The sequence below is a fragment of the Felis catus genome, chromosome B2 (assembly GCF_018350175.1).
Source record: "Felis catus isolate Fca126 chromosome B2, F.catus_Fca126_mat1.0, whole genome shotgun sequence".
In the NCBI taxonomy this organism is placed as follows: Eukaryota; Metazoa; Chordata; class Mammalia; order Carnivora; family Felidae; genus Felis; species Felis catus.
In genome coordinates, this window is record NC_058372.1 from 150,466,313 (window position 1) to 150,478,574 (window position 12,262).

The window sequence follows — 12,262 nt, forward strand, 5'->3', positions numbered from 1 at the left end:
AACCCATGTGGCTCGTCAAAGCTCAGTCATTCGCTTGAAAGTGGCAGGTGACTTGGTGTGGTCAACTTTTGGGAAGCATGTGAGACCAGGCCACGCCTGTGGTTGGTCTGCCCTGAAACCTCACTGCTCAGAACCTCCGGATCAGGCATCTGGATAAACGACTTGTTGGGGGAGCGTCTTTTTCGTCTCCAGCTCGGGTGTTTCCTTCAAGAGCCCCGCCTTGTCACAGGTGGTACAGTAGAAAGAATCCAAACACACATGGCTTGATTTCCTAAACTCAACACAGAGCTGTCACAGCAAAACCCACTCGTGAAGCCCCGGGGATGAGCTGCACGAAGGGTCTGGTTCCCAGTGGGTGTGGTCCCAGCGGGCGTGGTCTCAGTGGGCATGGTCCCGGTGGGCGCAGTCCCAGTGGGCATATGGCTGCTACAGGCATTGGGAATACAGAGGAGAAGGCAGTTCATGCTTGCTGAACTAGGCAGTGTTCCTGAAGAAGGTAAGCTTTGAGCTACTTTCTTTTAAAGTTCATTTATTTATTTTGAGAGAGAGGTGGAGAGAGAGGGAGAGAGAATCCTAAGGAGGCTCCGCGCTGTCAGCACAGAGCCCGACGCGGGGCTGGATCCCAGGAGATCTCTCATGAGATCTTGACCTGAGCCAAGATCAGGAGTTGGATGCTTAACCTACTGAGCCACCCAGGCACCCCTGAGCTACTTTACTAAAAAGGGGCAGCACTGAGTAGGCAGAGAATGGACCCTGCTCAGGGGTGGGGGTGAGCTCCGGGAGCAGCCAGGCACAAGTACAAATTACGGGTTCACAATTAATACACCTAAGGCATGTGTTTGGGAAGAACTTTATATTCAAGGAAGACAGAAAGTGATGTGGTTTCTTTGTTTTTGTTTTCCTAGCCCACCGTACTGTTAGGCTGTTTTCTAAGGAAGATAGGATTTCCAGTTACAGTCATTGATTGTGGCTCCAAGGGAGAAGCGTGTGTGTAATCTTTTCTTCAAAGATTCTGCCATTTACCAGAAATCCTGTGCTGGAGCCACAGCCTCGCGAGCCAGGCCCATAACTGCTGGCAGGGTCGGTGGGACGGCAGACCAGGAGAAGGACAGAGCCTCTCTCCAGCTACCAAACTAGACCTTGGCTCGCAAACACAGTCTTAGGAGATCAATGTGAATCATAAAAATCATTCACGAACACCGTGCCCCTCTTAGCATCTCCAGACTTGACGCTTCCTAAATATGAACTAAAACAGACCCTCCAGAATCTTCAGACACCTTCATAGGAGTTCTTGAAATGACGGGAGGCTTTGTGACACCTAGCTGATTAACGGTTGGGTGAGTTGGTTAATAGTTAATGACTTAACTCAGGCATACGGGAAGTAATATCCCGTATTGATAGTTCATTCCGACAGCCAGTAGGTCCTTAATTAGGTCAGTTTCTGCAAACTTTTAGCCATACAAACCGGAACAGATTTTTCACAGTGTAAGTGCCAGACGTCAGTAACTTTTCTCCCCTTGTCAATTTATTTGTGAAATACTGTTTTTAAAAGTCCCAAACCAGGGGCGCCTGGGTGGCTCAGTCGGTTGAGCGTCTGACTCTCGGTTTTGGCTCAGGTCACGATCCCAGAGTCATGGGACGGAGCCCCGCGTTGGGCTCCGTGCTGACGGTGTGGAGCCTGCATGGGATTCTCCCTCTCTCTCTGTCCCTCCCCAGCTCGTGCACACACTCTCACTCTCTTTCTAAAAAGAAAAAAAAACTTAAGTACGAAACCAAAAGCCAAGTATAGAAGTGCCATCTCGTGTCTTGTCCCCTTCCTCTGTGCCCTGCCAGACTGAAGGCTTTTCCATGCCAGCTGGTGGGTAAGATTGGGTGGCCATGGGTCTTTAGCTCAGCGTTTAGAGTCCGTGATCCCTGGCTGTATACGGTGCCGTCCAGCCTGTACCTGCACAGACACACCGCGAGCCTTCCACCTTACTTGGGGTTGGCTCAGTGTCCGGAACCCAAGATAATTTTGAGTCATGATTTTTAAAAGTCTCCTATGTAGCCTGTTACAACCCATCCGTACTTTCGTGCTATTTCCAAGTTTCACTCAGCATGAGTGTCCTTCTCCGTTCGTGCCATCGCAAGGGTGTTTTTGAAAATGAGAGAGCTGAAGGCAGGTCTCGTGGCCCCTGCAGAACTCACTTGACCTTGACCCTAGTCCTTTGACTTAACACCTTGACCCCAAAGCTGCAAGTCACTGACCTCTGTCACCTGAAGAGAGGTCATCTTGTCTTTGCTCAAAGTGAGAAAAGGTGGCTCCAGGTGAATCCTGGGGGGGGGCCAAGCATTGAGTGCCATCTTCCCCTCGGAACGGAGGCCGCTCCGAACCGTGAGGCGTTCGCACGGTCTTCTGAGCATTCTCGTGAGCAACAGGCTGATCCCGTCGGGGCTCTTCAGAGAACATAAATCACAGTGATGCCATTTGTCTCCTTTGGATAGTTTTTCCTTGTGTGTCGGCTCTCCTGGGGGAATAAGAGGGAGAAGGTGACATGGGAAATGGACTTTGGGGCCCTTGCTGTGTTCTGTCTGTCACGTGGACGTGGAGGAGAGAATGTGTACGGAATCTGTTGACATTTGAAAACTTCAGAAACCACGTTAGACATGCGCCAGAGGGTTTGGTCCCCCCATGTCTTCGTTCCTGGGGACAAAGCCTACATCTCAGAAATGGCAGGAAAGTGAAGCCAGAGAAGGAGGTCCCCGGCTGAGCGGCCAGCCCACAGCCGCTCTGAGGTGTAGACTGGGCTGCGAGAACGTGGACACGTGGCCCTCGTCTGCATGGACTCGACCTCCGTTAATGAAAGTGAACAACCGGATGGGATCCATTCAACAGTAATTGCAGAATCGGCCGGACGGGAGAAAGTGCCGAGGCTGTCACAACACGGGACACGGTGCACGGCACTTGCCGTGGAGGTGAGCGGGAGGCCGGGCTCCGTGCGGGAGGCGCAGGGAGGGCGGGGACCGTGCGGGGAAGCGGCAACCGCCGAGGCGTGGAGCCCGTCCCCAGAGCAGAGGCCCCGTCGTGTCGGCCCCGTGGGGGCGCCTTTTCCGTGGTCGCAGCTGTGGGCTCTGAGGTCGGGCCCGGGACTCAGGAGCCCGGCGCTGCCCCCGCCCGGCAGTGTGGTGCACCGTGCTCATTGGCGCAGGGGGAAGGTGGCCGCGGTTCCCGTGGGACGGGCTGACGCCGTGTCGGTAAGTCGGCTCAGCCCCGGGCCCCGCGCACGGAGCGGAGACCCGCGGGCCGAGTGCACCGTGATGACATCGGCTCGCCGACGGCCGCGGCTACGAGGACGTTCTCCCGAGGGTGTCGGGGACCTAGGGGCGGGCAGGGGTCTCGGCGCGCTCCCACCCTTGCCCACCCCTCGGCTGTCTGTCGGGGGATACCCCGTTCTGGAAGAGAGGGCAGCTGCTGACCCAGCGTCGACGCTCTGGCCGCTGCGGCCGCTTCCCTGAGGGCTCGGCTTCTGGGGCAGCGCTGGGCAGGGGTGTGGGCGCCCCGGGTGCTTTGGAGAGTGTCCTGCACAGCGTGTCAGAGCCAGGCCGGCCGGGGCTGGGCTGTCCGGAGCCTCTGCTTGAGTTCCAGGCACGCGGTCGGCCTCGCTTCTGGTTTCTCTCGCCTCCGTAAAGAATGCGTGTGGCTTTTAGTCGGTTTACGAGCATGATTTCGGCATGACTTTATTGTGGTTTTACAGAACGGGCTCTGCGATATTTGACGGCGGGGAGCCGTGGCTTCCCGCGTCTCGGACGTCCCCTGGCAGCACGGGCCCTGCTTCAGTGACTTGCGGTGAAGGCCCGATGCCACCAGGTGCGGGGTGAATGCCTGCGGCCACAGAGCAGACAGCCTGGCCCCCGGAGAGTGGGGGCTGCCCCTCCGGCCCTCAGCGACAGCTCGCTGAGCCCCCTCTATGTCAGTGGTGAGAGCTGCGTCCCTCAGGTGCCAAGGGGCTGGTCAGAGACCTCTGGAGTTTTACAAGGCTCCCTCTGTGGTCCATGGTCCAGGTGATGCAGAACTTAAAGGGCAGGACGAATATTCAGCGACGTAGAGTGTCTCGCTGGGAGACGTAACGTGCAGGAAGCACGGCGCCCGTGCCCGATCCTGCAAGGCACAAAGTGGATATTTGTGTCTGTGTGCCCGACGAGGACAACGGGACAGGGGGACCTCCATCGGCCGTGTGTCCTGCTGTCCGGGTTAGCTGTTCTTGGCCAAGCACAGATTCAGTGGCTGTGTTTTGGAGAGGCTTCCAAACTCCAGGCCGTTCCAGACAGTAGCTCAAGGTCGGGAGAGCAGCGTGGGTGTTTCAAGCGGAGCGGGATGCAGGGATTACGCGCTCCCAACGTGTCAGAAGGGCTCGGGACAGAGGGCGAAGGCTGCCACCTGGGCACATCTGTGTTGCTCGTTCCGAGTCAGGAAGCCCCTGACCCTGCCGCTGCCATCTGACAGGACTGCGTCCCGCGCCGGGAAGCCGCGAGAAGGGCCGAGTCGGGTGGTTGCGCCCGCCGCGAGCCTGCCCCGCGGCGGCCCCCCTCCTGCCCGCACCGGCGCCCCTCACGGCACCCGCTCCACACGGCTGCCACGTGCTGGTTAGCGATGAAGAAGGTGACAGAAGTTGTCTTCACCCAGCCTTACGGTGCCAGGAAACACTTCCCCGCTCTCTTCCGGTGAGGAGTTTAGTGATGGCTCTTTGCAATCACATCAAGGTCGTTGGTGCTATAAAATGCGATTTACAAGCACTTCATAGATTGGAAGCTTAGTTTTTGTGACAGTCAAGGATGGACTTGCACAGGCTCACAGTTTTTACACATACGGGCGGTCTGTCTCGTGCTTAAGGCTCGTGTTCTTTCTTCACTTCCTCACACAGGATATGAAAGAGGCAATAACGAGGAGCAAACTATTGGAAGTAGAAATAAATGAGCTAGTAGTTTAAGAAAGTTTTCTCTAGGGGCGCTGCGGGGCTCAGTGGGCTAAGCCTCTGACTTCGGCTCAGGTCACGATCTCACGGTTCGTGGATTCGAGCCCCATGTCGGGCTCTGTGCTGACAGCTCAGAGCCGGGAACCTTCTTCGGATCCTCTGTCTCCTTCTCTCTCTGCCTCTGCCCTGCTTGGGCTCAGAGACTCTGATCCTCGAGTCCCACAGGCGCTGGCCCAGTGCCGATTTCCAGCACATGTCATGGTAACTGATCAGAGCACAGTCGCCAGCCTGTGAAACTCTTTGTTTAGAATAATGAGAAAACGTTGGAAATACGGAAATATGAAAATAAATATATAAAATAAGTACAGAGAAGATAGGAAAACTAGAGTCAGTACGTAAGAGTCGAGATTTTGTTTTCATCTTAAGATTGGAAAGTTTCGTGGGTGGCTGGGTGGCCAGTCCGTTAAGCATCTGACTTCGGCTCAGGTCACAATCTCATGGTTTGTGAGTTCAAGCCCTGCATCAGGCTCTGTGCTGACAGCCCGGAGCCCGGAGCCTGTTTCGGATTCCGTGTCTCCCTCTCTCTCTGCTCCTCCCCTACTCACGCTCTGTCTCTCCCTCTCTCTCTCTGTCTTTAAATTTAAATAAACTTGGGGCGCCTGGGGGGCTCAGTCGGTTGATCATCCAACTTCAGCTTAGGTCATGATCTCGCAATTCGTGAACTCAAGCCCCACGTTGGGCTCTGTGCTGACGGCTCAGAGCCCGGAGCCTGCTTTTGATTCTCTCTGCCCCTCTCCAACTTGCTCTCTGTCTCTCAAAAAATAAGTAAATGTAAAAAAAAATTATAAATTAAAAAAATTTCAAAGATTGGAAAGCTCCGTGCTGTCCCCCGAAGGCTGTGTTTGCGGGTAGGCCCTTGCTGGTGGCCTCCAGTGTGGACTGAACAATGGTGAGTAGGCCTGGGCCTCGCAAAAGTCTTAATGAGGAGGTGCTTCTCGGTGGCAGGGGACTTGTGCCTCACGCCTTGTCTCGACACAGCGCTCAGACCCAGGGCCGGGTCGTACCCTCACTTCCTGCTGTGGCCGCAGGACAGAGCCTTGAGTCCCTCTGTAGGACAGATGGGCTTTCAGGACTGAACCTAAGCCCGTGTCCTGCAAAGGACGTTCTCTGCATACTTGCTGTGTAGACTGAGGCCCATTTAACCCAGGCCGGGTCCCTCAGAGTACTGCCTCCTCCCTGGTGCCCCCTGAGCTCCTCCCTGGACCACAGGCAAAGCCTGGCCGCCTGGGCCCCCACAGTGCACGTGGGACACTTGAAGACCATAAGCTGGATTTTGTCATCCTATAAACCCCCCCGAAGGCTGGTTTCCCTGCAGGTAAAGTCTAAGCTTCTTCCAGTGGCCCCCGGGACCCCGCAAGCCTTGGGGGGGTCCTCCCCCGTCCTGCTGCCCTCCTTCCCTCACAGCAGCCCAGGGCCACAGTTTCCCAAGCGTCTCTGCTCCGTACGAGCATCAGCGTGTGTGACGTTTCCTTCTTTGCTTTGCCAGAGTCTGTGTTTTAAACGATATCAAAGCAACTTTATTTCTTGTTTTTATTTTTTATTTATTATTTATTTATTTTAATGTTTTTATTTATTTTTGAGACAGAGAGAGACAGAGCATGAGCAGAGAAGGGGCAGAGAGAGAGGGAAACACAGAATCTGAAACAGGCTCCAGGCTCCGAGCTGTCAGCACAGAGCCCGACACGGGGCTTGAACTCACGGTCAAGTGAGATCATGACCTGAGCCTAAGTCAGACACTCAACCGACTGAGCCACCTGGGCGCCCCTGTTTCTTGTGTTTATAAATGGCCGCCTACATCAGTTTCCTATACATTTGAAATAACGAACATAAAAGCAGGCAGCCAAAACTTCCTTCCAGTCACTGTTAGATGCTCGAAAGCCAATTCGTGTCGGCACCCCTGACACTTCCCACCCCGCAAGGCCACTTAAAAACGCAGGACCTGTCAGTAAGCCTGGCCCCTTCCACTTCCCTGGCCCAGAAGCCCATGCAGTCACCTGTTGGTCAGTGCCCAGCCGCACCCGGGTGTCAGTGTTGGCTGACACGGGTCCAAAAATATGGATGTCGTCATGTGATGCTTTCTCTTGATGATGTCCGAGGAAACCTCCATCATCCTGCTTCCTTTTGGTGGCAGTCCCGAGCGAGCCAGGTGGCAGGACGGACGTCAATGCTTCTTAATGCACAGGGCGGTTTTTGCATGTGACTGAGGCAGCATCCTGAAGATGCATGTTTGTATTTGAAAGGAAAAGGGAAAAGAAGAAATTCTAATTTCTATATGAAAAGCTATTTTTTATTTATTTTTATTTATGTGTTTATTTATTTAAATTTTATTTTTTTAAATTTACATCCAAATTAGTTAGCATCTAGTGCAACAATGATTCCAGTAGATTCCTTAGTGCCCCTCCCCCATGTAGCCCATCCCCCCTCCCACCACCCCTCCAGCAACCCTCAGTTTGTTCTCCGTATTTAGGAGTCTCTTCTGTTTTGTCCCCCTCCCTGTGCTTATATTATTTTTGTTTCCCTTCCCTCGTGTTCGTCTGTTTTGTCTCTTAAAGTCCTGATATGAGTGAAGTCATATGATTTTTGTCTTTCTCTGACTAATTTCACTTAGCAGAATACCCTCCAGTTCCATCCATGTAGTTGCAAATGGCAAGATTTCAATTTTGATTGAATGGCAAGATATTTTGATTGCCGAGTAATACTCCATTGTGTGTGCGTGTGTGTGTGTGTGTGTGTGTGTGTGTGTATGTATATATGTATATATGTATGTGTGTGTATATATATATATACACACACCACATTTTCTTTATCCGTTCATCCATCCATGGACCTTTGGGCTCTTTCCATACTTTGGCTATTGTCGATGGTGCTGCTGTAAACTTGGGGGTGCGTGTCAGAATGGCTAACACGAACAACTCCGGAAACAGCAGGTGCTGACGAGGATGCGGAGAAACGGGAACCCTCGTGCACTGTTGCTGGGAATGCACACTGGTGCAGCCGCTCTGGAAAACAGTGTGGTGGTTCCTCAAAAAACTAAAAATAGAGCTACCCTGCGACCCAGCCACGGCACGACTCGGCACGTATCCAAGGGATACAGGTGTGCTGTTTCGAAGGGACACACGCACCCCCGTGTTTATAGCAGCACTATCTATACGAAAAGCTCCTATTGTTTAAAAGAAGGACATTTCATAGAAAGCGAAGAATGCGTTCACCTTAAGAGTCAGCAAATGAAATGGTTTTTCAAGTGTCCCCGTGTAAACCAGGCTCCGAGGCCCCCAGTGCGTGCGGCAGACGGGGCGGCTGGCTGGGCCCGTCCGCGGCTGCACTGGAGCCCGGGGCCCGGCCCTGTGGCCCCAAACCAGGATTAGTGCTCAAGCGTCTTCACGGAAATCGCACTGAGCCCCGAGGGTTTTACTTGGATTCTGCAGATAGACACAGGATCAACAGCATCGTCAGGCTAAGCTGTAGGCTTTGTTTGGCCACAGATTCATAAACAAATTGGTGCAGCCATTCTCTTCCGGCTTTGCAAAGGGCAGTCTAGTTTCCTCTCCCTGCGATGTTTCTCTAAGTGGCTGTTAGCTGTGTGCCTGTGGACAGCAGGACGCTCGCCCTGCCTGCTCCCTGCGGGGCCGCCCCTGCGCTCCGCGGGGGAGCTCACTCGTGCGGACAGCTGTCCCCGTGTGACTTTGTGTCACGTCGCGGAGCCTGCAGGCTGTGGTTTAAACAACACGAGATCTAGGGCAGCCGTCTAGCCGCCCCAGGGGCCACCGTGCAGGGTGAGCAGGAGGCGAGCCAAGGAGCGAGGGCCCGGCCAGGAGTGGCCGTCCTGTCGGCACGTGGCCCCCCAGGGCTCCCCGCCGCCCTGGCCCCGCAAGCAGTCTGCAGGCCCCTGAGAAGGTCTCGGCCCTCACTGCCACCCTGGCCTGTCTGCTTCCGACCAGTGGCTCTGTCCCCGAGGAGTGTGCGTGTCTGTCCGGGTCACGGCGCCCTGTCCCCACAGAGACCACCCGTCTTCCCAGCAGAAGCCCCCGAGGTCTGGGGGCGCCTTGCTTCTGTGTCAGGCCTGTTGCTGCTTTCGTGTATTTCCAAGATCTGGTCCGCTTCATGGTGACATTTCCATTCTGTACCTCTGTCACTTCCACGCAAGGAAAATCTGCTCAGTGGTTCTCAATTTTTTCTTCTCCTTTTGCGTTTTCATTTGCTTTGTTTCAGAACTGGCTTTGAGCAGCAGCCCCCATCACCCAGTGGCAACCCTCATCCCAGGGTGACTAGGATGGGGGGGGGGTCTCCGCTCTGCTCCCGGGGGGAGTCCTCTCAGAAGCAGCCCCCGAACACCGCGATAGACGCCGCGCAGATACCACAAACCCAGGCCGGCTGCTTTCTCCGGAGCCTCCCCACCTCCACCCCTCAGTCTAAGTGACCTGCGGTCCTGCCCGTGCCCCGACTCGCGGGGATCGTGGGACCGTGCTCCCCGAGCCCTCGTCGCGGTGAAACCCACTTCCCCACTGATGGGGAGTGGCACCCCCATTCCTGTCTCATTAGCTGTTACCCTCGGAGTGGTGGCCGCGTGCTCCCAGAGTCTGGGGTAAATCAGGACTCTGTGGTCCTGTCGGCTGAGGCGGGGACTCGGGACGCTCGCTCTGTGTAGGTGATTGCGGCCACCAGGCCCAGCGCCTTCCTGGGGCCTCAACAGTGTCTGTGGAGGAAGGGCAGCAGCATGAGCAGGACCTCCTATCTGCAGGTGGACTGTGTGTGTGTGTGTGTGTGTGTGTGTGTGTGTGTGTGTGATCCAGCTAACCTCACCCAGAGCACGTGTGCACGGCGTGGGACCCAGTGTGCCTGAGGACAGTCTTGCAGGTCTGGTGGCTTTGTCTTTGTGAGATGAATGCATTTCTTATTTTCTTTATTTAAAATGAAGTTTACAAAGGGGCGCCTGGGTGGCTGGGCCGGTTGAGCGTCTGACTTCGGCTCAGGTCATGCTCTCGCGGTTCATGGGTTCGAGCCCCGCTTCGGGCTCTGTGCTGACAGCTCGGGGCCTGGAGCCTGCTTCGGATTCTGTGTCTCCTTCTCTCTCTGTTCCTCCCCCACTCGTGCTCTGTCTCTCTCTCTTCCTAACCGCCCCCTTCGAGGCCCCTGTCCTCCCAGCCGGAGTGCGGGGGCTGCGGGAGGCTCCCTGGGTTTCCGAACGACTCACCGGCAGCCCCCAGACGGAAGAGCTAAGCAGATCATGATGTTTTCTTGAGAAGGAACATTCTCTCAATGGTGTGTGTTTTCCCTATGGAGTGGGATCTAGTTTTTTGGTTCTGTCAAAGGGGAATAATACCGCTGTTTTTCACTGTTATCCTCCCCCCCTCCCCCCCGTGAGGACTCACATCTTTTCTGTGATACGTGTACTTAATGAAGCGCAGACAGGCCTGAATGGATGCCTGCTGTAGGCAGCCAACACATACTTGCATAATAATAACCACAACTCCAGTGTCAAAAGGAAAACCAGGGTGTGTTTAACCGCATAACGTGTTGGTCTTTGAGTGACTCACCGGCCGTCCCACTGCACCACCGTCCGACCCAGGCCGAGTCTTCTGACCTCTCCAGAGCCCGGAAAGGACGCACCTGGCCCGGCTCTTGTCCTTGTCCCAGAACAGGATGGGGCGGAGTGCGGCAGGTGCGGGGCCGGGGAGCTGCAAGTGATGTGAGGGTGGAGAAGGGGGCTGCCGCTAGGCGATGTCTTGCGGGTTAATAGATTGAGGGAAGCCGAGCTGCCCGTAAGCCAGCCACTCTGCGCCTGTGGGGTCCCCCAGGCCCACCGGGACAGGCGTCCGGCCACGTCCGTCTCCAGCAGGGACCTCGCGCGTTTCCCGATGACCGCAGGCACCAGGAATTCGTACGTAGTGTTGGCCAGTAGGGGTGCCGCCCGGGACTGCCGCTGTGGATATCAGTGCCTGCGATCTCTGAGTCCCGTGGGTGACTTGGTAAGTGTCAGATGCCATCATTCACAAAAATCAGGACCCCACATGAATATATGTGTTGCCATGTGTTCACATGAGCTCACTGATACCAAGGTATCCCGACATACTGATTTCCAAGACATAAACATTTCTTTTCATCACAGGGAAAGATCTCTTCTATTCTGTGGGTTCTGTGAAATATGAGCAAAAAAAAAAGATGCTGACTTTCTTTTTTTAGGTTGTCCGGGTGCCAAAAAGAATGAGTTTCTGACGAGCATTCTGGACGCGCTGTCCACGGACATGGTGCACGCCGTGTCTGACCCCTCCTCCGGCAGGTACGTGGCAGGGTCCGAGGAGGGTCAGTGAGGGTCCGAGGAGCCTTGGTGATCATCGGCTAGAAGCTGGTGCAGCCGTGAGGCATCAGAGGCATGGTCAGCATAGGAGGACCCTGCGGGGCTCATGGTGACGGAGAGGGGACCCTGCGGGGCTCATGGTGACGGAGGGGGGACCCTGTGGGGCCCATGGGGACGGAGAGGGGACCCTGCGGGGCTCATGGTGACGGAGGGGGGACCCTGCGGGGCCCATGGGGACGGAGAGGGGACCCTGCGGGGCTCATGGGGACAGAGAGGGGACCCTGCGGGGCTCATGGTGACGGAGGGGGGACCCTGCGGGGCCCATGGGGACAGAGGGGGGACCCTGCGGGGCTCATGGTGACGGAGGGGGACCCTGCGGGGCTCATGGGGACGGAAAGGGGACCCTGAGGGGCTCATGGTGATGGAGGGGGGACCCTGCGGGGCCTACGGGGACAGAGAGGGGACCTGCGGGCTCATGGTGATGGAGGGGGGACCCCACAGGGCTCACGGGGACAGAGGGGGAACCCTGTGGGGCTCACGGAGCTCACATATCACAGTGGGTCGAGCCAGAACCTGGGATTTCCAGTGGCTGCACCAGGCCATGGCAGGTGGGAGGCGGGAGAGGAACGGAAAGTGGGGCCCCAGTTCCAACGGCTTTATGCCTTGGAGTTGCATTTCAGAGCCATCGAGTCGATTTTCATAGTTTGAATTAAGGTGTTTGGTTTCACATTTTCAAAATACCATGTGTCTGTTGTAGAAAAACCCAAATACGTAAGATTTACCATCTCAAGTGTCCAATTCGGTGGCACTTTCACACTGACACTGCTCACGGTGACTTGCGAAACTCTGGACGCGGGTGGTCTGGTGCCGCGCAGGGGGTCGGGGTTCCGGGGCTCCGGGCCGTGCTCCCCGCGCCCTCCTGGGAGCGTCCTGAGGCCGTGTGCTCCCCACAAGT

The 12,262-nt window shown here is 55.7% G+C and overlaps 1 protein-coding gene across 5 annotated transcripts in view; it reads left to right on the forward strand.

The window, feature by feature from the left end:
* Positions 1-12,262, forward strand: part of SMOC2 (SPARC related modular calcium binding 2) — a 167,956-nt gene that overhangs the window by 144,047 nt on the left and 11,647 nt on the right. For all 5 annotated transcript variants that reach the window (XM_023254609.2, XM_023254610.2, XM_023254613.2 and 2 more), the window contains one exon: positions 11,193-11,289. In XM_023254609.2, coding sequence (XP_023110377.1) covers positions 11,193-11,289 — 97 coding nt within the window. The remainder of the gene's footprint in view (positions 1-11,192; positions 11,290-12,262) is intronic.